General features: G+C 31.0%; 1 protein-coding gene across 3 annotated transcripts; it reads left to right on the top strand.

Annotated features, from left to right (window-relative positions):
* Positions 1-27,512, top strand: LOC145316156 (uncharacterized). Of its 3 annotated transcripts, XM_080156482.1 has the most exons (25): positions 2-89; positions 150-232; positions 3,177-3,259; positions 5,013-5,059; positions 5,708-5,871; positions 6,356-6,446; positions 9,227-9,279; positions 12,052-12,093; positions 12,446-12,562; positions 13,186-13,335; positions 15,086-15,263; positions 15,661-15,727; positions 16,572-16,816; positions 17,831-17,939; positions 18,177-18,371; positions 19,062-19,110; positions 19,747-19,842; positions 20,249-20,342; positions 20,506-20,582; positions 22,337-22,548; positions 23,006-23,178; positions 23,660-23,837; positions 24,266-24,377; positions 25,086-25,196; positions 25,860-27,512. In XM_080156482.1, the coding sequence occupies exons 2-25, from the start codon at positions 173-175 to the stop codon at positions 25,908-25,910; spliced, it is 2,754 nt and encodes a 917-aa protein (XP_080012608.1). In that variant the 5' UTR covers positions 2-89; positions 150-172; the 3' UTR covers positions 25,911-27,512. The 3 variants fall into 3 exon arrangements, with proteins under 3 accessions (XP_080012607.1, XP_080012608.1, XP_080012609.1); XM_080156481.1 differs by lacking the exon at positions 150-232 and having other exon boundaries at positions 1-89; XM_080156483.1 differs by lacking the exons at positions 2-89; positions 150-232 and adding an exon at positions 288-366.

Raw genomic sequence — 27,512 nt, 5'->3', positions numbered from 1 at the left:
CAGATGAATTGTTCTAAAAAAGAATAATGGCGGGCACAGCATTAGAAACAACCGCCAATAAGTTCCTTGTGGACCCAGCTTATCAAAAGGTAAATGTAGCCCGGTTCAAAAAATATTTTTGTGTAAATATGTATTAAAATAAATTGCAGATGAAAGTGAAAATAAACTTACTATGGGGACAATTCTAGAAGAAACTGCGCACAATTTTCTTATTGACCCAGCCTACCAAAAGGTATTTATAACTATAAATACTTATATTATAATTACAATAATTATTTAAATATTGCAGATTAATAACTAAATTATATAATGGAAGCTATAGAGAATACGGCGCACCAATTTATGATAGACCCGGCCTATCAGAGGGTAAATAAATTGGTTGCTTATAATTAGTAACATAATGATTTTGGCAGAATTCCTTATTCTACGAGTGAGGCTAAAATTACCCCTCTCCCAAACCTTGCTAACAAACTAAAAGGCAACAAACACTCTATAAAAGTGAAACTTTTCTATGATAAGGGTCGGTCCGTCCGTCCGTACGACTGGAATGAAAATTGTTAGAATTGTCCTATTGATCTAAAAAATTGTATTGGGATTTCTGTAGTAGTTAGGTAATTATCAACACTCTAATCGTTACCTGAATGTCCGTACGTCCATTTTAAACATGTTGATTTATTACTTTTTTGACAACAAATTATTAAGGGTTCAGATTATCCGATTGATCTGAGTTTTGGAATACTGATTCCTAGGACAACAAAGTAAAATGTTATAAGCAAAGCATTTCTATAATCAAGTCCCAAAAATTAAGTGTATCCTTTAACATTATCATGTATTTTTCATCAAATTTACTTTTAATTTTGTTTTGACTTTTATACATTTATATTCTGATTAGTCAGTTTTGACACTCTGTCAGTGTTAATGTGCGTGTTTACTACCATTTTAGAGCTTCGCATTTATGGATGTTGTCATCCTTGTTTTCATATAATTAGGGAGCATGGGCTAAGGGTGATTAGTTTGCTTTCTAAAATAAGGAATTATGTCAAATTTTTATGTTTTTATCCTTTTCAAGTACTAACTCATTAGACAAATTTTCTCTTCTAAAATATTTTAAGCAGTGTTTTCTTTACCTAACCATTCTAATTAAATTGATAAATAATAAATTAATAATGCTTAATTTTTAACAAAGCTTATTTTTATTACAATATATGAAAGAGAATTTGTTAATGCTTGTATTTTCTTCCCCTTTAAACGTGTGTAGATTTAGACCTCTCCCACTAACCATTTCATTTGATTTTTAGTGACTGAAGACCTTATTATTTTATTTTTACTAACGTGTTTGCTTTTATAGATAGTAGAACTTTGGTGATGGTTCTTCTAAAACTAAACCTGCATTTAGCTAAACCTAAGACAAGCTTTATTATGATACTGTATCATTCATTTTATGTTATTGTATATTTTTCAGAAATATATCATTAAAAAAAAACAATCTTAAGTTTACATTTTATTTGCTTTATGATGACTTATTATTAACGTAAGCCTTTCATTTGCTACCTAAATACTTTAATTTTAAAACTTACAAAATAGTTCAAAGAGTTTAATGCAGCTTTATAGCTATGAATATGTTATTCTTGTAAAAAAAAATAAAGAGTTTGTCGTTTGGTTACATTTGTTTCGTAATAAAATGTTTCATTAGTTTAGGTCTAGGAATTTTATAAGCATGTACTTGTTTAAAATACTCTGTTCATAGGGGAAAAAAGCAAGGCGTCCAAGCTTTTTCATTTAAGGGGGGGGGGAATTCAAAATCCAAAATTTTTAGGGGGGGGGGGGTAATCTTTATATCATACAAGCAAGGACGTCCAAGCTTTTAAATTTTATTTGGGGGGGGATTCAAACTTCAAAAATTTTGGGTTGGTAATCACCCTTTTACCCCCCCCCCCCCCAATTGGACGTCCTTTGGAAAAAGGATAAGAATTTTATCTAGTTCCAAATAATGAAGAAGTGGGACGTTTGTCTGTCGTTTTTGCTTTTTAAGAAAATTTTTCAATGATCTTGGGAAGGCACAGAGACTAAGCCACTTGTTGTTAATTTAAATTTTTGTACAAAGTATAGTATTAATTTATTAGTAAATGCTACAATTAATAAAAGCATTCAGTTTGCCTTTTAATAATTGTTGTATTGCTTGTTGAAATTAAATACGTCATTGATAATGGCAGCATAACTATTAGAAAATTTTATTTCCGCGTTTTTTTTTTTAATGACAAAATCAATATGGTAGCGTCCTTAGTCATACAGGCGTGAAATCAAGGGCGTGGATAGAAATTTCATTGCGAGTGCTTAGTAATCTAATGAAGTGGAATAGGCATATTTGGACAGAAATTGTTTAGCTTTTTATCAATATTTGATTTTTTTCTTTTAAATAAAAAATATAATGTGAGGATAGTAGAGTAACCCTCCCCCAAAATAGCTAAAAACCTACCAAGGGCATACAAAGCTTTTCTGTAAAGGAGAAACAAAGCGGATCGTTGGATATCAGTTTTAAGTTGATCAACTATTAGAAAGTTTCATTATCAAAGTTTTATCTAAAAATTAAAGTGTCGAAAATTTGGCCTGAACCCCCTTTGTGCAAAAAAAGGTTCATACATCACTGCATTTCATATATATGATGTATATAGTTTAAAGTGTAAAAAGAAAATTTCACAATTATAAATTTGTATGAGTAAGTTGAATTGAGAAACTGGTATTTTCCAGAATATTATATATTTCAACTTTAGCATTTGCTACATTTTATCCGTCTGTGAAATTAGGTTCTACCAAAGTTTATTTTTAACACCTTCCGGTTGAACCCTTTCATGCATAATTGTTATATTTTATTATGTTTAGTTACATTGGTTGAGGATGTATTTGTTATTAGTAGCGAAGCTACTTTTCAAGTTTTATGTTCATGGTAGTTTGATCCAACATGTTTTGTGATTTATGCATTTCTTTCTATATGTTATCCTCGTATAGGCTTAGATCCATGTTTGGTAAAATTTAAATTTCATACTAACATTGTATTAATATTTCAAAGTGTGATCTTATTTTTTTATAATTAATAAAAACCATCCTCTTTGAAAAAGACTGAAAAGGAAAAAATAATATAGTCTAAATTGACACATAAAATTTATTTTTTTTTGCAGGTTTTTAAACATACGTTTGATGTGTTTGAAGATTATGTTTGTGGGTTCCTGGTTGCCATTGGTGCCATTGCACTGTCTGTCAGGTATTTTACAATTATTACCTCATCTGGTTCAAAGATATGTTATTAGAAGATAAATTGATTTAGCCTACAAGTGTAGTTTAAAGAAAATGTTTTTGGGTGACAATTAAATAATCTTCCATTAAATTCTTTGATTATAAAGCAAAAAATATCCTTATATTTATACAGTTAACAATTAAACCAAGCCTTTAAACCGTAAGATTACTATTTTCAATTTATGTAATAGATATGAACAGGAAGGTCTTTTTGAAAGATGGGTCTATATAACCTCATATGGTTTTGTCTGAGTTGATAGTGATTAAAAATAACAATTACTACTTTGAAAAGTATGAAATAGTAACCATATTTAAATATGAATACTTTGATATTTAATTTTCTATAAAGATATCAGAAACTTTTGCAGCAATAAATGTGTTTTATAATTAAATTTATATAATGTATCTCAATTTCCATAGAAACTAATTATGAATATGTTATTTAAATTAATTATGCATTACATTTTTATTAAAATCATTTTCTATAATAAAAACGTTTTAATTTTTTTAAAATGGAAATCAAATACATATTTGTAAGGTTTTATATATGTAGATACTACTTAGCTTAGGTTAGAATATTTTTTTCTACTACGGTTCTAGACACAATAGTCTGGGGATACGGAAATAAAATATTATAAGAATCAATATATAATTACTTGAATGTTGCACCAGATTTTCATGTACTCTGATAACGCAATTCTTGCAGCTGGCTAATATAACAATACCCCTCTTTCATTTCTTTACCCCATCCACTTCCCTCGTACTGGATGAACGTACGGACCAATTAATGAGACCCATATTAGCAAGCTGAATTGAATACAGATTTTCCCCTGTTAATATATCCATGTATATCCTATGTTCATTACTATGTGATTGATTCCTTGTTTGTTAGATCAGAAAATTAAAGGTTTTGGTATGTTCTTTAATAATTACTCAGAGTTATTACAATATTTCTAATGTGATTGCCCTTATTTATAAATTATTAATACTTTGCTTAGTACATTTGTAAATGCATAAAACACATTTGATTTTCTATATACAGTTAGGGCATCGACATTTCTTTTTTCTGTTGAAATGATTAAAATGTTAACCTAGAGTAGGGGGGGGGGGGGGAGGGTTATACTGATAAGAAATTTTAAATACACCTTCAGAAACAGTTGTCTTAATTATTTTATTTGCTAAACAAATAGTTTTTCTACCTCTAATATCTATATGAGAGGTTAAATACCAATACTAAAAAAATATCCTAAAGGGAATATGAAACCGTGTAAAGTTAGAGGAAAGTATTCACCTCTTTAAAAGGTTTAGAAAGACGAAATATTTATCATAGAATATATTTACTTCTGAAAGTTGTTTAAAGATCTTAACTGCAATATATGACAAACTATGAAACATAAGCAAAGTACAAATAGATATATCGATTTGATAACAAAGAATATTCATACATTGGTAAGGATAACATGATTCATAGCAGGGGAGCTAAATAAAAAAATATTTCTTTTATTTCTTTGACATTTCATAGAAATGTGTAGCTGATATAAAAAATGATTTTTCTTTATTATTTAGATTAAACTAACAATTCATTTGGTTAAGAGTTCCTGTTTATGGCATGAAATTTTTAATTCTGCGAATGATTTCCAATCAAAAAATTTCTCTGTAAAACAAGTTGACGTAATAAAGAAGTATTATAACTTATACCTAATAAACCTTTTTGTTTTCAGATTTTTGACATCTCTGGGTACCGGTGACGCTGTATGTCTTATTGTCGGTAATTATCTCATTTCATTTTAGTAGCATAGCTGCTATATAATTAGGTTATGTCTGTACGTCTAAGGTTGTCATATATGTAGTTATAAGTGTATTTGTATAGCAAAGCCAACTATTGTAGCTGTCTATAATGCTATAGCAAAAAAGGGATATATGTCACTACTTTTGACGAAACCTATTCTATTGACGTCATAAAATACCCTATACCCCATCTCTAGGGGGTTTCTTCCCGCCTTCCCTTTTTCTCTCTCTCCTAATATGACGTCAATAGAACACGTAAGCCAAATGCGTTGACATCTATACCCATTTTGCCAGGGCACTATAGACAAATATTCTTTATGTTTTTGCTGCACTGTTCATGGATTCATTTATCCTTGTTTACTTGAGAGAAAGGAAGTGATTGCATTTATTATAAGAACAAAGTTATTGTTCCCGAATTTTTGATTAAATGGGCTAATCTTAATGATACAAGGATAATTATGTCCATAAGTAGTGCAGCAATCACAAGCTAACAGTAATTGATAGAATTAATAAAAATTAATAAATGAAATTTTAGTATATTCCTTATAACTCATTTATTGTTTTAAATTTAAAAATTGAATCAATTTCCTTTACTATGTTAAAAATTCATATGTGATTAATTATTAAGGTGTGGAGCATGTGAATGGTTCGTTACTAGCACATAGTGACATATCTCCTATACCCTCTGGAGGTACCCTGGGTCTAATCAGCTATGCCAACTATCACCATACCTGTGTAGAATCATGCCTTACCAAGTTCCTGCAGTATGCCCCATTCATTCTTATCATAGAGGTAAAGTAAAGCTTAGTTGATCTCAAAAACTATAGACCGATTGGGTTCTTTTAGGTAAGCTTCACATAGGTCTATAATGGTTTTAGGTTGTTTTATTTAAAGACTTCAGTCTTGGGAAGGTGTTAAGCTATTTTCTGACACCTCTTTGCCCCTTAGAATACAGAGCTCTTAGATGCTATGGGCATAGCCGCTTGTCCTCATATAAAAGTAACAGGATGTCTATATGTCTGTACCAAAGTATCTGTCTAACTACTGAACCGATATGTTTCTCCTTTACCATGTAACTTCCCATAGGCCCAGGGAAGGTTTTAATTATTTTGGGGAGGCTACCACCACGAAAAAAATGACCCTTCTCATATTTTTTTTTGTACTTTTTAAACGAAAATTGAAAATGGACAGGTGTCGACTTCAAAAAAAAAAGTTAGGTAGCTACGTTTCTGCAAGTGGAAAATTAGATAATGACTTAGACCTAATATCTGTTAAGGCTATGCTGATTATTATGACAGAAAAATTGTTCCTACGACTTCCAAGAGTAGCTGGAAAAATTGAAAGATTTTATACCAATATTGTAGAAGGTTAGTCATTTTTATAATTCATTGATTTTACCCATACGTGAAAATCCTTCTTTAAAAATTGTTCTTATTATTAAAAAACCCATACAGATATATACATATTCGAAAAAAATAGTAACATTATAAAATAATGAAATCGATTTTTTTGTGTAAGCTATTTTAAACTCTCAGACATACAAATAAAAAGTTGGTTAGATTTTGCAAGTTAGATCAAGATGACGGTGTAACACAACTAGTACACTTTTGTAAAAAACATAGACAAGGATGACATATTCGTAAAAGCCAAGCTCAAAATTATGTAGTATTCAAGGAATGCTAATTATAGACCTTTCAACCTATTATTTAGTAATTATGAGTTGCAATGTTTATTTGATTGTATGAATTATTCTAAAAACCCCTCCCCCCCCCAAAAAAAGTCTATTTCTATTATTTTTAATTTTTATTAAGAGGAAAAAATTCAATACTTTTAAAATTTGCTGTATAAAATTTTATATAATTGTATGTAAAAAGAGTTTTATTTGAAGGTTAATATGATATCAATTCATGTTCTATCTGTTACAGATGGACGGACATAACTAAAAAAATAGAAAAAGGTTCGCCTTCACAATCATTAACAGAAATTTCTATACGCTTTATTGATTTTTGTAAACTACATTTAAACATGCATGGATACACAGATTGGACAATAGAAAAAGATCCATAATTATTACGTACTAAATTTTTTCTTTGGTAGCGGGCAATACTTGAGAATTAACATTCATCGTCTTTTCATGAATGAAGATATAATTTTAACTACAAGTTATTTGCACAATAAATTAAATGTAAAAAATGATCTTATCTTTTAAAAGCTGATTGTTTATTTATTTTATGATTAATAAACTATACAGCTTGTATATAGATTTATAAAATGTATAAAAATCAGGCATTGTTCAGCATAATTAGGATCTAAGTTTTTTAAAGAAACAAGGATGACAACATCCATAAAAGCGAAGCTCTGAAACGGTAGGACAAAAAGATATTAACAATTGTATAATGTCAGAACTGAATAATCAGAATGCGAATGTATAAGAGTCAAAGCAAAATTGTAAGTAAATTTGTTGAAAAACTGCTTGATACAGGATAATGATTATGGACATACTTACATTTTTAGGACTTGATTATAGAGTTGCTTCGCTTATAATATTGTACTTTGTTGTCCCAGGAATCAGTATACCAAAAATCAGACCAATCGGATAATTAGATCACATACAAATTTGTTGTTAAAAATGTAAAAAAAATCAACATGTTTAAAATGGACGTACGGACATTCTGGTAATGATTATAGAGTTGATACGCTTTCTAACTCGTACCTAACTATTACAAGAATCACCATGCAAAATTTAAAATTGATAGGACAATTCTAACATGTCTAAATTAACGAAAAAAGCTATCCGTGACGGACGGACGTACGGACGGACCGACCTTAATTATAGAAAAGCTTCGCTTTTAATAAAACAGATGAATATATTATTACATCAAACAAAGTGGAAAAAATAATACGAATTCCAACACGCATAGTGTGTCTTAAATATAAAGCTTTGAATCCCTCACACTGACTGTATGTATGTAGGTCTGTCTGTAATGCATAACACATGTAACGCTTGTTTAGTCAAACAAAAAAAATTACGGTTTTAAAGTTGGATCAAAGATATCCTAGAGTTGGGGGAGTAGGGGGGAGCATATAACCCTTAGTATTTAAGCAATTAAAATATTTTGGAAGGCCAGAATTTAAAAAAATAGGTTTCGAAAATTACTTTCACGATATCAACTTTTAATAAATAGAAAATAATTCCAATTAACTTTAGAAAAGCGAAACTTTTATAATTAGGGTAGTCGGTCCGTCTGTCCGTAATCAAATACAAAAAATGAAAGAATGTCCTTTTACTGTATCCTGAAATTATGCAATTTTGTCTAGAGTTCTTTTCATTTTTTCGTTTGTCCTCCCTTCTGATTTTAGAGCATCGCTTTTATGTATGTTGTCATCCTTGTTACTGATATATATTCTACGCGTAGTAACAATACCGAGTAATTTTATGTTTTACGTATCAGAAAAAAAATAGCAAGCGTGACCAAAAAATAAATTTCCGGCATTAGAAAATAAGAAGTCTCAAAAATGCTCGGTATTTACAGAAAAAAGTACTATTATGTAAAAATATCAATATTTTAATTTTTTTAGTATTTTTTTATGTTAAGAAGTAAATAATGCTATCAAAACAAGAAGTAGCATATTCTAAGCAGTAAGCAGTGAGAGCATAAATAAATAAAATATTTATTTATGTGTTTGTCTCATAGAGAACTATTGAGAAAATATAATAAAGACAAGTAAATTAATCAGCGAAGGATATGTCAAGTTTTTAATGCTTTGATATTATATCTCAACCACTAACTGTGAAACCAATTTTTTTTTGTGGGGAGGGGGGGTGGGTGGGTTACGACCCTTTACCCCAACCCCCAACCCCCTCTCACTGGGTGTCCCTTGACCCTGACTCCTTTATTCAAGCAGCTAAATCTCTTGTACTCCTTTTATTAATTATCATTTAACAACATAATAAAAAAAATTACTTTTTTCTGGATAAATAAGTATCTTTAAAACTGCAGGGCTTCTATTTATATTTTAACAAATTTTAACCCACACAAAAATATGTTTTTAAGATTTTAAATGTTTTAAAGGAGGGGCTCTATATCTTTTTATAAAACTGCAAAATAAGGAATTTTGCTAATTATTTAACCAATTCTTGTTTTAGAATCGCTGTTTGGAAAAGACCCCGACGTTGCTGAGGATGTTTGCGACGATAAGGTAAGCAAAAATATAAACAGTGACAACTATATCCATAAGTTGTGCAGCAATAGATGTTCTTTAAATTGGATAATTAATATTAAATAAATTCCTAATAAAAACTAACAAAAAAGCTCGAATATATCACATATAAATCATTAGAACTGCTAGTTGCTAGGACATGTATGCTCCAGCTGTAGAGCAGCTTGGCTAATAAATTAGAAACTACTATAACTAATCTAGAGATTAAGTTATTTCATCTTTTTCGTTTGATTAATCAAGTATAGATGCATATATTTAGATTTTTTATTAAAATTAAATAGTTGTGATGCTGAATATCTCTCCTCTCGTAAAGTTTCAGCCAATATTTCTACTTTTATCGTGGCTTTTATAAACAAAGATAGAATTTTGGAAACAGAATGTATACAGACTGGTGGCTGCGCTTTCTAAAATTAGGAAAGAGGGGGGTGGTTGCAGTAAATTAGCCTAAAACTATCCCTGGACCTTCGTGAAGTTTTCCATAAATGGAGATTTAAATCGGTTCAAGGGATATCGAGAACTGGCAAACATATAAAACCTTTCTACTATAAAAATAAAGATTAATCCTTTGGTTTTTAACCAGCTTACATAGAATTACAATAAAAAAATGCAGTTATGAAATTAAGAAAAGATTAATGTTTTCAACTTCTAAACTATTTGCCAACGCAATAGATTAAATCATGCATAATGTTTATTTCTAAATTAATGTTGCCAGTTCGAAACCAGTCATAATAATGAAAATAATGCAGCTCAGATCGGGCTGCACATCCCTTACTTTTTTGCGACCACTGTGGACTGACGACCTTATTTGGCAGCGGATTATTAAAATTGCGCGGTTGGCTGTAGTTATTGGCAATACTTGTTGTTTGAAATCTTCTATACCATCCATCAATTTTAATTGATAATTCCAGACTAATTTCCTATGATAAATGGCATTACAAAATTAGAATAGTTATTTATTGCATCGTATCAGAGACAGCTTTCCGTGAATAAGAAAACGATAAACTATAGAATTAATTCCGGTTTTGTAAGTCCCGAGGAGCCGAGGCCCGGGCTAACAAAACTGGTATTGATATTATCATTTTTCATTTTACTATTTGTAAAAACTTGTCTATAATACGATACGATTATACGATACATGTTTCAGTAAGGCTGAGAACCTGTTCTAATCCAGCGGATATAAATCGGTTTCGAAACCATATTAGAAACATATTTATACATATTTCATAGTATATCCAATACCAATAGTACATCAGAGATATGCTAAGTTAACATAGAAAAACTTTAAAATTTACTCAATACTGCCAGTGTTTAAATAAAACCACAAAAAAATCTGATTCCCTAATATTAATAGATAGATCACAGAATACAAATGACTAAAAGCCATTGGACTGAAAACATTATAATCTTGAATAAAAAATACCTAATTCACAATACAATATCATGGATTCTCTTTATCAAGATGAATTACCCCCCCCCCCCCTTAACTTTTAAAACGCTACCTTTGTCTGATAGATAGTGCTTTTCTGGCATATAAATTTAATTTTGTTCAAAAAAGATTCTGATGCATTTTTATAATATGGCAATCATCTTGTTTTTTTTCTATTGTGATATTTTCAGAAGCATCTAAATAATGTAAACACCAGTTAATCTGAGTGTGCCTAGGGCCCAACTAAATAATGATGCATGTATAACCCAAAGGTGCCAATACCAGTAATTTTTCTCTTCACATGCACAATTAAAGTTCACTACATGGATTGGAAAAGGAAAGATTTAGCCTTAACCTTTATTTTTTTATTATTTCTATTAACCATTTTATCCTTAACTTTAAAACTATGCTGAAATAATGTAACATAAGAAACATTTTTTTCGGGGGGGGGGGGGGGTGGTAATTCAATTTAGATATACAAATGAACATTGAAGATTTAAATTCCCTCTCCACGGCAAGGCAATTAGAGTTTAAACCAATTATAGCCCTCACAATTCCATATATTTACTAATACTCAACATTGCATGCAGGAAGAAAAAGAGTACATTGCACTTTAAATTATACTGTTCTCAAATTATTATAAACACGTTCTCTCATTTGTTGGCATAAAAACTTCTATTAAATTTTGATTTGGTATTGCAAATTAACAGTGTCCTAACTTTTCCATTGATAATTTTGAAACATAAAAAGGGTAATTTTGTTTATTATAAATGGGGATGTACACTCTTATCCCTAATGATCCCTGCAAAATATGAAAAATATGAAGATTCATTTTGAAATTTTAAGATTGATTCCTTAGAACATCTTACGTCAATGGAACTTCTTTACTTGAGACAATTATGTAATTGAAATCAAATATTAAGAATTAAATAGCTGTATTTAAATTTGATTGTTTTTGTATGGATGTCATTTCTTGTAATAATGGATTTATCATTACTTGGTTCTTACACCAGATTATCATGTACTCTATTAAAGTTAAACTTGAAGCAGGCTAAAATAACGATCTTTTCAATCCCACCTCTCCTACTGGATGAACGAATTGGCCAATAAAAGACATGGGAAGTAACAACCTTAATTGACGACAATTTTCCCCTGTCATAATATCAACGTATTTTTTACATCGATACTTGTAATTTTTTTAATTTATATTTTTAAATGAACAGAATATTAGGAAAACATAATTTAGACAAGCGCAAAAGAAGAGAACTATTATATTATTATTAAAACTCTAATAATATACAAAACTACAATTATATTTATCATAGGCGAATACCGAGGCCATTGCTAGAAGAAGAAGAAGAAATGAGGTAAGGAATTAAAAGCGAAGCTATCTACGATCAGAGTAGCTTGTACGTCCGTCACGTTTATCGTTAGTTTATACATGTTAGAATTGTTCTATTTATTCCAAACTTTGTAAGATGATATCTTTATCAGTTATGCATAATTTAGAAAACAAATTTACAGGCATTACCAAGAAGTATAAGTATATAATGACCCTGTGTCAATATTTTAACCTCATTAATAATTGTTGCTTCAGATTTATCATTCATTTGGATTATTTTCATGATAATATATCTAATCTTTTGAGAGATCATTTTAATATGTGATTTTAACCTTTACACGAATTTTAAGAAACTACTTTTTATACCCATTTTTTAGGTGTGCATGTCATTGAAAAGATCAAGTATTATTCACCAAGTGTACATCTTCAAGAATATTCTTGAGATCATCATTCTTCTCATATTCATCCCCCTCAACATCTACTGGGCTATCGATGTAAGTATTGTATTCATTAACTATTTTATTATTCCTTTAGTCTAATGTCTGTCTTATTCAGGGATAAGGGATGGGAAACGTAGGAAAATATTATTTCAGGCCTACTTCACAAATGACCGGACTCTATTAGTTTAGAGCGATAGCCAATAGGAGCTAGCCACAAATTTTTAATTTGATTAGGAAAAGGTAAAAGTTGCACAATCCCTTTTGAAACTAGGCCGGGACCTAAATTAGGCCAGGTTTCCTATCCCTTATCCCTGATTATAATATTGATTTTCTCTAAATTCCTCATCCTTTACAGGGACAAGGGTTGGATCATTTGTGATTGTGAAAGAACTATTTGACCCTAACTTAACGCCACTTTAAAATTACAGTTCCTCTTGATTGATATTTATTTTCTTAATTAGTGAATCCGTAAATCAGTTCCTATGTCAATGTCATTTTATGATTTAAAATGTCTGTTAGTTGAGAAAATCTAAAAATAAAAAAGTAGACATGCAAAGTTGAAAAAATGGAGAAACGCCTTTTCTTTAAAATTTTTGGATGGACAAATCCCAGTTATAGCGTAGCAGTGCTGATAAAAGTGACATACTGACAGATAATGTAACCTTTCTATTTACCAGGGAGAAAAGAACAAGGCTCCAGGCCACTGTAAAGTTAGTTTAATGGAGATGCCAGAACTGGGATATGGAAATGGTACTGTTCACTTCCAGTGCGAGGGAAAGAAAGTTCATTTCTTCCTTATTTTGGTCTATATTTCCACAGTTTTCCAGGTACAACGTTTGGTGCACTAGCTAAACTTTGATTCACATTGCTTACCTTTATCCAAATTCACTAGAAACGAGGGTTTTCTAGATGATAGATCAACACACTTTTATGAAAAAAGTTATGTGACTAAATGAAACAAATTTTAGTATGAATGAAAAAAGATTTGAAACTTTTTTATATTGTTTTTATAATTTACATCCAAGCGATCCTACCTCAAAATTGCTAATTCATGAAGTTAAAAATTGATTAAGTTTAAAATGTAATTTTAATGGCTTTCTAAAATCATGTGATTACAAAAATAATTTTGTAAAAGCAAAAACTTATTTAGAAAAATAAACATGCTAAGTTAACGAATTACCGAACGAGTTTAAAACTTTTGGTGTCGTCATAACTTACAGTTCAATGTCCCCTCCCTCCGGCCCTGTATATTATACGTTTATACCCATGACTATAAGAGTATGAAGTTATTCCCACTATTCGGTGTGTACGTATAACACTGTTATGTATGTTCTATAGTCAGTACACATAATGGAACCTACTGATTTTGTCATGTTGTAGTTGGGAAACTAGACCATTTGGATAGCATGAGTTAGGATAAAATGATATGAAAACCAAAACTTTGTTTACTAAAACTGTCAATTTCAGATTCATGATAAAAAAAATTTTTAGACTTCAAAATTTTATTGTATTTTTCAATATGTTTTATGCCATGTGTTATGGTTTCTGTACTAAAACATGATAAAAATCTGTGGATCCCCTGACAAAAATTTTGATAAATACAGAACTTTAATGTTCATTGACTCGATGTAATTAGAGGTGAAGCAAAATATTCCACTAAAGCAACTGAAAATACAACTTTCTCTATTAATTAACACCCCAATCTGTAAAACATTCCGGCTTCTAAGAGAAAGATGCACAGAATTTAACAAATTTGTTTAAACATGCTTTGATTTAGTTTTTTTTGTTGAAAGTAAAAAATGTGAAATTGTTTGTAGTATAATCTTGATTTAATCTTAAGAAAATGCAAATTGTTTTTACTTAATGCTCTCCTAATTCAATTACTCAGCAATTTAAATGATAAATATTTTAAGGTAAAATTTTGTGGATAATAGTTATTTCTCGCATCATCGTATTATAAACAGCTTTCCGCGGCACCTCGGGCCTAAAAAACTAGTTTTAATCTTATTATTGTACATTTTTATATTCGTAGAAAGCTGGATATAATACGATGCTAGACATAGTTTTTTTCGCATGGATGAGAACCGGTTCCTATCCACCGGATTCGAATGAATACGAGAAAAAGTTTTTAAATGTTTTGAATGAGTATAAAAAACAATTAAAGAAAAAAGAGATAGACAGACAAGAAATATGAGACAGAAAGACAGACAAAGAAAGATACAGACAGGCAGATAAGTAAAGACAGACAGATATATAGACATAGAAAGATAGAAAAAAAGACATAGTCTCAAAGTAAGAGGAATAAAAAGATAGAAACATATGTTAGAATCAGGCAGCTAAAACATGAAAAGTAATTTGAAAATTAAATCTATGCGACAGAAGATTTATGCAATAAAAAGAAAATATTTTACTCTTAAATATTTTGAAACCATTTCAATCTGTTTTTTAGCTGTTAGATAAATGTATAGTTATTGAGATTTAATGACATCCAACAGGTCATTGACTCATTATTATCAACTGTAACCCCTTCTGCAGCCAAATTACTATAAATTGAGAAGCAACTAGATTTAATTTTAGATTTGCTGTGTGATCTGCAGCGGTGGATCTCTTATTTGGTGCTTTTTCTTCCGTTCTATTTCCCGACTGCTGCGCAGCTTGAGCAAGGACGACGACCTTGTTGGTACTCTGCTGGAAATTGACGAAGAAGTCGGAGAAGATTTTCTCTTCCTCTTTGATCTTCTTTCCCATACATCAGGTAAAAATTATTACAGTATGGCTTCGAAACCGATTAATCTCCGGTGGATAAGATCGGTTCTCAGTAACACTGAACAATCATGTATCGTATCGAGTATTATAACCAGTTTTTTGCGAATATCATAATATTAAAACCAGTTTTGTTACCCGTGCCTTCGGCATCTCGGCGCTAACAAAACTTGTCCTTACGTTTCAAATCTGCAGAAATGGTAATTTTGTGTAGCATCATTGGGGAAATTATTGATGATGATGATATCTTAAAGTAACCCATTTATGCCCTTCCATTACTGATTACTGCCCTCCCAAGAGTTAAAGACTCCTATTTATAAGACGTATATATAAAAAAGAGAATTAAAATCCGTCCGTAATTTTTTTAGAATAATTGTTTTTTTGTTTAGGTATTGAATCAACAATGCGTGTGCTTACTCATTCAGATGATACCTTTAGAAGAATTTGTTTACCAAAGTAAGTTTTAATTATAAATCGATCAACGTTTTTACTGGTGCTTTCCATTAAAGTACCTTTGAAGCACTGAACTCCCCCCTTTTATTTATGAAATAAATTGAAATTAAGGGGTAGGTGTTGTAATTACCCACTCTGGGAACTAATCCTGCAGGGCTACACGGTACCCAATATAGTCATCTTAATCTGTATAAAGTTATAAACAAACAACGTAAAATTTTTCGCCATTCCTTATTTTCACTTTATTTCAAAATGAGTGGGGGTTGGGGGGTTTGTGCGAGACAAGGAACTTTCAGGGAAACGGATACCGCCTCTCTATTGTTTTATTGAGAATTATTTGAATTGTCTGGGTATGGTAAAATAAGTACATTTATTTTAGAAATAAAATCAATAAAAAAAAATATTATTCCCAAAATGTCAACTTTTTAATCTGAAGAAAATTACATTGTCAAAAACAAAGAATCATATTTGTATAGTTTTAGGTAGAATCCTTTATTATTTTGCAAGAATTTAACCAAAAACCCTCCAACTACTTATTACTAACTTTTTGTATCCCCTTCAAGATGTTCCTATTATTAGTGGTCCTAACCATATGAACATGAAAATTGGCTACAATTGCACTTTTTTTACTTTTACTTTTACCGAAACACGCTGTCCCTTACCGCCTTATTGTAAATTTTTGAGAAAGAAAAATATACCTATTTCTAGCTCCTGTGGACCCTTTTTTATTTTTATATGGTCTAACCTTTGATAAACACAACAAACAAAAAATGCATAAAAAAATATTTTTCTTTAAAAATGATCCATATGATTTTTGAAAAAAAACTGAAATTATGAAATTTTCAAGGATCAAAAATGACGGGGAACACATCAAAGTAGAAGAGGACAAGCTGAAGGTGATCTGGAACGCGGCCCTCGTGGAGAAATGGTTGGTCAGCAACGAGCACAGAGAGATCAAGGTGAACAGCTACGACGTGACTATATTCCCAGCAGAGTCCAGCAAGAACAGTGTCACCAAGAAGGCGAAACTGACAACCAACTCCATGGACAAGGACGCGGATAAATACTCTGCCTGGTTCTTCGATCTGGCAGGTAAAATATTAACTTCATCAATACAAAATTTTATTTTCAAATTTTCTAAATAATGTTGTTCTATGTAATAACGGACTAAATAATACCACCAGTAATAGATAATATACTAAAATTATGGTTTTGTGTCACTATGAGTCGACATCCGCGCAGCTGGAGTTCATGATTTTCTAAGCCTTGCGGCTGGCTTCTTTATGCCGCACGACCCATGGTGTCTTTGGCTGCAAAGCCCTAATTAAGTGTCATCATTCACAATAATTATTGGTTTATACTTTTCAATAGTGTATTTATTTTCTGTGCGCCATCGTTGTTTCTTCTTACACAAAAGTAACAGGATATCTATCAGTATGGCTGCCTGTACTGAAGGATCTCGCTAACTACTGAACCTTAGAACCAATTCAACCTAATTCTTACATTCAAAACGTTTACCTTATAAATAGATTTTTTTGTATTGTATTAATATCTATGTAAAGGTAATCTAGGAAATTTATTATTAATGATAGTTTCAAATTACCAGGAAATGTTGTACTTTCTATATATATCAAATGCATCAAAATTTTGCAAACGTAAGATTATATATTATTAATGTGCTTACTGTGTATATTTATGGCCGTGAAAATATTGTTCAAACAAGGATAAAAATATTCAAAAATAGTCCTTTTTTTAACAGAAAGCCTTTCACTACACTGTGACTGTTAAATAGTAGATTTAAACTTATACAGACTGATATTGCTTCAGACAATTAAACATAACGTTTCAGACAGACCAACAGAGCTATAGAATAGAAAAGCTGCCGTCTATCTACTAAAAGTGAATTTGCATTCATGTATATTTCAAGCACTTCTATATATTTATTTGAATTTCTTTTTGCTGACATTAAATCGGTTTTTCTGTAAATAACAGGGTAACATTATTTAATAACAAATGCGTTAGTTATTTGTTTCGGCCTGGTTAATCAAAACATTTGGTAAAAACAAACATGAAAATAAGGAAATTAATTTTTTTTTATAATTTCAGGTGGTAAAACTGAGTACATAGTTACCATAGCCTGTGTGATTGGCAAGTCCAGAATGAAGGGAGCTAGAGTTGTCACAAATCTTCTGCCCTATGGAGCTGAAAAACCTAGGCAAGTTAATCTAAAACAATTCAATTTATATCAAGCTGCTGGTCCATAGTTTTTTTTTATGTTTAAATATATAAGTAAATTTTTTCTATTTCTCATCACTTAGAGGTGGTTTGGGCCCTTCAAATAATTACGTTTTTTAGGGGGAGGTGTTACATAGGTCAACACCCCTATTCTCAGATTATGATGAATTCTGTTGCTAAAGTTTACCTGCTAAAAAATGATAAAATTCTAATTCAGAGGTGGTATTCTGAAAACTGCTGGAACCAAGGAGGTAGAGATAGCCTGGGAGCCTCCCAAGGGTGACTTCACCAAGTATGTTCTGACCGTGGATGCCAACATTGGTAAACCCAAGCACCTGGCGCCCCCTGTAGGTGGCCACGTCATGCCCCCTCTCCCACATATTCCAATGTATATCAGCCAAGCATCAAACAAGTAAGTAAAGTGAAACGTTTTCCTATCTTTTTTGCAGTGTGCAGGTTGTCTCACTCACATAGCTTAGGAAAGCTAATTCTTTTTTATCGATAATATTTTTTAAAAAGCTAAGATTTCTTTAATTAAGGTAGGTTTGTATGTTCTTACTTAAAGGATTATCTCTTAACGTTAATTTGGCATGTTAGAATTGTCCTATCTTTATGAAACTTAGCATAATGATTCCTGTATCTGTTAGATGCGATTTAGAAAAAGTAAAACTCTATAATCGTTACCAGAAAGTACGTTAGTCTATTTAAAACATGCTGATTTTTTAAACAATTTTTGTATGATATAATTATCCTATTCATCTGATTTTTGGAATGACAATTACTAGGACTACAATGTATAATATCATTAGCGAAGCATCTCTACTTCTCTAGAATCAAATCCTAAATATGTAAGTATGTCCTGAAACAGTAAACTGTATGTAAGCAATTTTACAACAAATTAATACAGAGTTTTGTTTATACTTATAAATTAAAATTCTGCTTATTGAGTTCTTACAATCTAAAAGTGTTTGTCCTACCATTTGATGTTAGAGTTTTTTTTATGGATGTATTAATTCTTGTATAGATAAAATTTACTACTTTCATTACTTTTTTCTACATTTGAATAAAAAACTATATCTACTAATATTATTTTTAATTTTAGCGGCTCAGCCACAAATATTGGATCTTTTGGAGACCTTTCTGAACGCGAGGTATTTTTAAAAAAAGATATTGAATTTTGATATTTTATTTATATCTAAGAGAATTCTATATTTGATATTTATTACAGATTAGCCTACTTTAGATAATATTATAAATAAAGATTATTCTTTTTTTATTTTTTAAATAGATCAAGTCTCACGAAACAATATTAGATTGTTATGAAACATAGTCAAGATTAATATTATCTATAATACAAAGTAGAACGATGTCTGTCTGTCTGTCTGTCCGTCTGTCCGTCTGTCTGTCCGTCTGAAGCTTAAGATCTCAGTAACCACCGAACCGATTTGGCTCTACTCTTCAGGGAATATACCTACTGGTCCTGTGATGGTTTTAAGCTATTTTCTTGGAGGGTGGGACACCCCCAACCCCCCCAAAAAAATGAAAAAAACCCCCCCCAAAAAATTTTTTTTTTTAACTTTTTCTTTTTTCATCTAAAATACAAAAAATAGGTTGATCAAACCTCTTGGGGCAAAGCCCCTAGAGGCTAGGGGCGAAGCCGCTAGTTATTTATATTGAGCCAAATAAAAGAAAGGGCCTTAATTGACAAGAGTCGAATATTCACTCTAAACAGTTAGAACCTATAGACAAAGAACATAGAATGGTGCAACTAATAATACTTTTTGTAGGGTATGACACGCAGAGACATCAGTAGTAAAGTGACCAACTTTATGATTCACGGACTTGGACCTGGAGAAATCTATTCTGTTCAACTGCTTACAAAGGTATACATTTCAAAGTTATGTGTACCTATCTACCTCTTTTATTATAGAGAGGGTTAACCTTAAGGGTTAAAAGATTGGTTTATTAATAGACAGAGAAGGTTCAGCAATTAAATTCGATGCTGTGAGTATTGGTGCAAAAAATATGACGTAACAAAAAAAAATTGGCCAATGAGAGGCCGTTATTGACCAATGGTAAAATTTATAGTGGCCTCTCATTGGCTAATTTTTTTTGTTACGTCATATTTTTTGCACCAATACTCACAGCATCATTAAATTCTATTTAAAATTGGTATGACATCATTTTGCTTTGTATCAGAAATGGGTAAAATGTTAAAAATGAATGCAAGTAATTAAACCTAAATATTTAAATTATCAAAACATAATCTAATACTGCCTATATATTTAGACTGGTGACAAAGAAACGCGTCAACCTATAAAGGAGGTGGTCCTCACTAAAGCTGAAAAAGTATCTTCACTTAATGTTACAGAAATTGGAACAGGTGATTTTTAAAAGTTTTCCTAGAATCGTTTTGCGGATCTCAAAGTTTGCTTGATAATTCCTGTAGCAATTAGGTACAATTTAGAAAACATGTTGATCTTTTGAGAGTTTTGTCAGCAATTATTACATGATGTAGTTCATTTATTACCGAAAACACTTTTTAGATTGTGCACTTGTGAAATGGTTGGCACCCGAGGGACACTCAAGACTCAAGGCTTTCAATATTACCTGGACTACAAAGGTAAGCGGCCGCTGGTTGTTTAAAAAATCACTAGTTGCTTCATTCCTAGCCGTTAGGAGATGTAAGGAAAATAGCCTAAAACCATCTTGAGTCATTTTAATACGTTTAACTTCATACAAAAAAAACCTTACCACTCTATGATAGATTATTGTTCAGTTTGATATATAGTCAGGGTCGAACTAAGAATGATTTAAAGACGTTGAGTCAGTTCTTACTACTGGTATGTCAGGCGAATAACGTTAAGAGTAAATCCAACTCAACACAAACCTACACACATTTTTCTTTGTCCTCCCGTTCGTGCTATAATGGATATGCGTTTTTTTATCTGCTACCTAAGATAGAAAACTTACTTTTTGTGAAGATTCCCTTTTTAGTAGCGAAGCTACTCTATAATTCACAATGTCCGTCCGTCCGTCTGTCCGTCCGTAATTAATGAATTGGGGGAAACGTGATTTTCTCAGCTCCTATAAAAGATACAGAGCTGAAATTTTTTGACAACATTCCCATCATTAAGGAGCACAATTAACTATAAAACATCAATGGTGGTCGGACTGCTTTTTAGCAGGTTTTAGGCTATTTTTTATATTTTTCAAATTTTCCTCATATCTTTGGTGTTTATGGTCCGATTTTCGAAATTTTTCAGTTAAAGATATCAAAATTAAATTTCCCGTCATTTGAAGAAAACAAAATGACGGTCAGACTGCCTTTTTGCAGGTTTTTGGCTATTATTATATTTTTCACATTTTCCCCCATATCTTTGGTGTTTATGGTCCGATTTTCGAAATTTTTTCAGTTAAAGATATCAAAATTAAATTTCCCGTCATTTGAAGAAAACAAAATGACGGTCAGACTGCCTTTTTGCAGGGTTTTGGCTATTTTTATATTTTTCACATTTTCCCCCATATCTTTGGTGTTTATGGTCCGATTTTCGAAATTTTTTCAGTTAAAGATATCAAAATTAAATTTCCTGTCGTTTGAAGAAAACAACAATGACAGTCAGACTGCCTTTTTGCAGGTTTTAGGCTACTTTTTATATTTTCCAAATTTTCCTCATATCTTTGGTGTTTATGGTCCGATTTTCAAAATTTTTTCAGTTAAAGTTATCAAAACAAATTTCCCGTCATTTGAAGAAAACAACAATGACGGTCAGACTGCCTTTTTGCAGGTTTTTGGCTATTTTTATATTTTTCACATTTTTACCCATATCTTTGGTGTTTATAGTCCAATTTTCATAAATTTTTCAGTTAAAGATATTAAAATTAAATTTCTGGCGTTTTAAGAAAAGAAACAATGGCGGCAGGTTTTTGGCTATTTTTATATGTTGATATATTTCCCCATATCTTTGGCATTTTTGGTCCATTACAAAACTTTTTTGCATTAACAGTTTCAAAATATTTTTTCCCATTGTTATGTGCATCTAGTATGTAATTTACTTTAACCATCTTCATCATACAAAATAAAACAAGGTTTCATGTTTATTTTCTCCAATAAATCTATTATTGATTTTAATAAATAAACTTTAAATTTACTTCTACGTATTCCCATCTACAATTTTTGTGCTTCGCTACTTATGGATGTTGTCATCCTTGTTAAAAGTACATCCAGTATACAACTCACTTGGTCTGTCAGTGTGTCGGTCATGATGCAAAGATGTAATGTACTTTTTACAAAGGTTTTGTGATTTTCTTCTATGTGTTATATCCTTCTTTCTCACTTTCGTTTAAGGTCGTATAAACTCTAAACTCCAAATTTAGGATGGTAAAGAATATCAAGAGTTTGCTGTGAAGAACAACTCCGAGTCTCTCGTTAACACATTCCGCATGGAGAACATCCCCTCCGCCACCGAGTTCACCATCTCCATCACAACTGTCTGTGTGTTTGAGAAGATGAAAACGTTGTCCGACTCCGAGTCTGTTGAGTTTGTTACTCTACCAGTTCCTCCCAGAAATCTTGAAATGGAAAGCAGGTACAATATAAGATAACCAGCAGCAGCTTGGTGGTTAATGAAATTTTAAAGGGCAAAAAAACCTTAATATTTTTTACAATAGGGTGTAAGCTTTCGGCTCTATGGAATTATGTACGTACTATTTTATTTAAAAATGGCTTTGAGTTGAAAAAAAAAAGTTTTCCTAGATTAAAAGTACTCCTTGCCCCACAAAAATACATTAAAGAACCTGTATGTATGTAAATAGTATCATGATCTTAAAGATAAAACAATAGATAATATATTGATGCTACGATAATCAGAATTACACCTTGGGAAGAATAATACCATAAATTTATTGGTGGAAAAGGTTAGACAATGAAGGTTTTTACAACCTAATCAAGATTAAATAAAAGAGATCACTGTATATAATTTACAAACCTATGTTCCGTACCTCCCTGGTCAATATAAAATTCTAATAACCTTTCAATATTTTCAGATTAACGAACAGTTTCCAAGTGAAATGGGACTGCAGTAGTGACACAGCCGTCACCTCGCACAAGTACAGGCTGGCTATAAACTGCGACGCCATCAACTATTCCAACACGTACGAAATCAACGGCGACAGACGCACATTCAACTTCTCTAAGCTTCCTGATATTACAGGAACAGGTAATTGTTTGGTTTAGCTCCTTCGAAAGGTTCTAAGAGTTTTCAGGTTTTCAAAATAGTTTCTAACATAGAAATGAAAACAGTAACTTCTATATCAAACGACAAAGTTGGACCATAAAAGGATGTGGTTTTATTGACAGGGGTATATACACCCTCGTAGATAGTCAACATATTTAAAAGTCAAACAAGCATCCTTTAATTGGTAAATTAACATTCCCCTTAATAAAGGGGAGTGTGACTTTTTTGACTAGACACAATCCCTTGGCTGTTTTGGAGGTTGTAGGGGGAAGGGGGGGTATCAACCCCCATTTATTTTTTCAGGGGGGTGGTTACACCTCAGATCTGGACCATGGCCTATTAAACCGACCAAGCATTAATTAAAAGCTTCTTTAAAAAAACGGTTCATTTCTCTGAAACTTCATTTGATTACAGTTACACATACAATTCTACGATTTTCATTAATTTAATTTATACCCTCTAGGTGTATTGTACACAGTCCGTATAATCTACGTGGTGCAGCCCATCGGCTCCGACAAAGAGGTAGAATCAGAGGCCCTGACCGGAAACTTCCTCACCAGACCTCTCCCTCCCTCCAACTTCAGTATAGGAGAGGAAGAGAACCAGATATCCTTCCATAAATCTCCCACACCTAGTATTAAGTAAGTGTACATTTTTCAATTTGTAGAAGAGTAACTCACCCAAGCTATGGGCTGTTCGTTTGTACTGTGCGTCAGTGTTATATCGAGTCACTTAAACCATAAGATTTATCCAGAGTTCATCATTAAGTGTCGACTTTTTTATTCCACATTTTGAATAATTTCTAGTCGTTCTGTGCAGTAATTAGATGTCTACCTTTTTTTTCGTTTCAAAGGGCCTAAGTTTTCATAACAATTAATATTGTTTTAAATGAAGCAAAAATAAATAGGATGTCCAAGGTTTTTATTGTTCTGTGGAGAAGGGTTAAGAAATCTTAATTTGGGGGTAATTAACCTTTTTTTGGGGGGGGGGGGGAGAGATAACAAAAGAATTCGACGTCTCTGGAGATCTTTTTGAAAGGTTAGGATACTAATTAAATTCATATTATTAGTTACTACAAGCTGAGGTATAAGAGTAGTGAGGAGGGAAGTAAACCTGAAGAGTACCTGATCAACAATAATGAAAACAAAGAAGAAGAAAATATTAACTTTACCTTCCCTCAGGTATATTATTTATATTTTACAAGCAGAGGTGTGCAGAAGGGGCTTTTGGATACACCATCTAGGTGTCAACCCCTTACAACACCCTTACCAAGGGTATAAAGCACCCCCAGATTCACTACCATAATATAGCCAATGGGGTTGTAAATGTAAAAAAAACCAAACCCTCCTAACCTAAAGTTTCGACCAAGCCTTTTTTGGACAGTTCACCAATTGAAAATTTTTAATGTAGAAAAAGCAAGAGACGTTTTTCTCAACATTATTATGCCCCAGCCAGCCCACCTAAAAATTAGTCTGCTTCCAAACCCTGCAATAGGACTTAAAAAGGCTGTTAAAAAATCGATCACTATTTATGTTTGCCAGGTCTTTCTTTTTTATGCCAAATTGGCTAGGATTGCTTTAGCAACCTGATTAAGGTGTATAAAGAAAGGTCTTTGCATGCGCCATGAAAAACTCTAAACATTAAGGGTCTATCTACAGTTCTTTTTATAAACAGACAAACTTTTCTTGGTTTATTATAAAATATGCACTTTCGGCATAGGGCAAGGACTAGGTCTTAAGCAAGCGCTCTGGAGAGGTGAGAAGATTCAAAATTCAATATTGCTTTCTTATTGTCTTAACTGCAGTTTATTTTAATTTTATTTGAAAAAAGTGAAGCGATTGGTTTTTTTTCAACAACCTTTATCTGAAAGCTAATCATTGTATGTTTAGAAGTTGATGAGCGGTATCCAGTATCGTGTAAATATTTATGCTGTGGTGGATAGGTCCAGCGAGGACCTCGAGATTCTTGAGAGCAAGGAATTGCACGAGAAAATTATCCAGGTAATATTTTATCCTTACTCAAAAAACTGTATTTGATATAACTTATTTTTTCTTGGAACTTTCATACAAAACAAGCAAAGAGATTAAACTACTAGAACAGCGCTTTTTGCGTAATTGATATTCATTTCATATCTTTCGCACATATACTGATATTTCAAAACTTTTAAATCAGCTGGAATGAAGTCTAAGCCTGTTCTTAAAATAGCAATTTGTCCGTTCAGGTCTTAATTTTGCGGTTTAAACATAACTTAGATGTATAGAACATAGCATAAAGTTAGAGTTTCCTTAGCCTTCAATAGATAGAAAAGACTATGTAAGGCTAAGGAAATCCTCACTTATAGGCTAACAAGAGAAATTTTACATGATTTGGCCTATAGACTTTTTATTTTACAAAATAACAGCGATCAAAAGAGATAAGTCAGTGTATACCCCTAATGATGATACATAAAATTACCCCTTCTGTAAATGAAAATTAGTGGTTGAAACGTTTGAACACTCAACTTAATTAACCAACCAATCAAGATTCTCTGAAGTCCCCAAAGTTGTTAAGCCAACAAATAATAAAACGTTATTATAAAACTTTGGGGACTATTGTAATAAACAATCGTCCCATGGTCTCCTCTATCTGAGAAAATATAGTTGTTGATAAATTTAATATTTCAGACAAGCACCGGACTCCAGATCTACATAGAGGAACCAGAAGCAAATGAGTGATTTTTAGAAAGCCTTATTAACCAACAAAACATTGATAATATGGACGAGGATATAAATGATTAATTTCAAACAAATATTACAAATGAAAAAAGCTTACATTCTAAGTTATCTTGTTGAGAAAATGGAAAACTTGAAAAATTATTAAACTTCTAACTGGAAAATGAAAGGAAATGCTATTTTCAAAAAAACTTAAATTATTGTTACTCTAGTTAAATCTAAATTTTATCTAAGTTTGCAGTTTGTATCTTTCGATATAGATTATTAATTTTATTTTTAAATGCCAAAAAGGGATAAATATATTTTTCAAATGTTATGGATAAAAATACCACAATAATTGATTTTTGACATTTAATTCATCATTAGCTTTGTCGGAAATAAGGCTTTTGTGTTTTTAATGTCGTAACTTTATAGTTTTTTTTTGTAATATTAACTAAATATAGCTTCAAAGATTTTCAGTTAACCATTTCAAAGTGGCCAAAATAAAGTTTTCTATATGGTAAAGTGTTAAGATATCTAAAGTGTAAATGATAGAAATATATAATTAAAAGTATTTAATATCTGTACATCTTTCAATTTGTATATATTTTTACTTTGACAGCTTCAAATACAATAACATTAACCAACTTCAAAAATATAAAAATAAAAAAAATTACAAAGGCTTATTTTTACTTAGATATTAAATGTTGTAATAAACGTAAAAATTTACTGCACTCTGTAAACGTAAAAAATAAAAATCACAATTTTAATAGAAAATTTTTGATATTAATAGTTCAATGAAATCCGGTGTAATTTTTGCAATACTTTTGTATATGACAGAAAGGGTGCTATATAAAAAAAATTATATAAATGGAGTTTTGTAATACTTATTTATCGCATCGTTTTATAAACAGCTTTCTGCGGATATAAAAATGTACAATTATAAGATTAAAACCAGTTTTGTTAGCCTCGATATGCCGAATTCATGCGCTAACAAAACTGGCTTTAATATTTTGATTGTATATTTTTATACTCGTAGAAAACTGGATATAATACGATATGAAACATGATTTTTTAGTATGGCTGAGAACCGGTTCTAATCCAGTGGATATTAATCAGTTTCAAAGCTATATTTAAAACCTTTCATGCAGTTCATACAAAATACTTTAACATTCTCATAAAATATTTATATTAACTTAAATTTAATATTTTCAATAGCTTTATATTCTTATTTAAATTAAATTAATTATAAAATATAAAAAAACAATTACTATGCCTATGTGATGATTTAACCTGCCAACTCTTAGGGTTAGTATAATGCTTTTCTAATTAAGGCTTTTCTAATTTCTAAAAGTATTATTTTAATATGAAAATTCGTTTAGAATGCTTTTTGTAAAGACTTTTATACTACAGCTGTGAATAATTTTATAATTACTTTTTCATCAAAACAACTTTCTTTATTTTGACCAACTAGATTTAAATATTTAAAACATCATTTATGTTAAAATGTATTTCATGATAATAAAAGACAGCAAAATGAAATTAATATTTAGTTTCGCATATATAATGTTTAATTGTATAATAACTTGACATTTTAAAAATTATAATAAAGTTTTTTTAATGTTT

Source organism: Acartia tonsa, chromosome 4, assembly GCF_053477335.1.
Source record: "Acartia tonsa isolate MP-2025a chromosome 4, ASM5347733v1, whole genome shotgun sequence".
Lineage (NCBI taxonomy): Eukaryota > Metazoa > Arthropoda > Copepoda > Calanoida > Acartiidae > Acartia > Acartia tonsa.
The sequence above is the reverse complement of the archived record's forward strand: the minus strand, read 5'-3'. Positions and strand labels throughout refer to the sequence as shown.

Bases quoted from the DNA above. Each gene is read 5' to 3' on its own strand.
- LOC145316156 (XM_080156481.1), top strand. From the start codon at position 27: ATGGCGGGCACAGCATTAGAAACAACCGCCAATAAGTTCCTTGTGGAC. The intron at 90-3,176 runs GTAAATGTAGCC...TTTTTTTTGCAG, and splicing joins TGGACCCAGCTTATCAAAAG to GTTTTTAAACATACGTTTGA. The intron at 12,563-13,185 runs GTAAGTATTGTA...TCTATTTACCAG, and splicing joins ACATCTACTGGGCTATCGAT to GGAGAAAAGAACAAGGCTCC.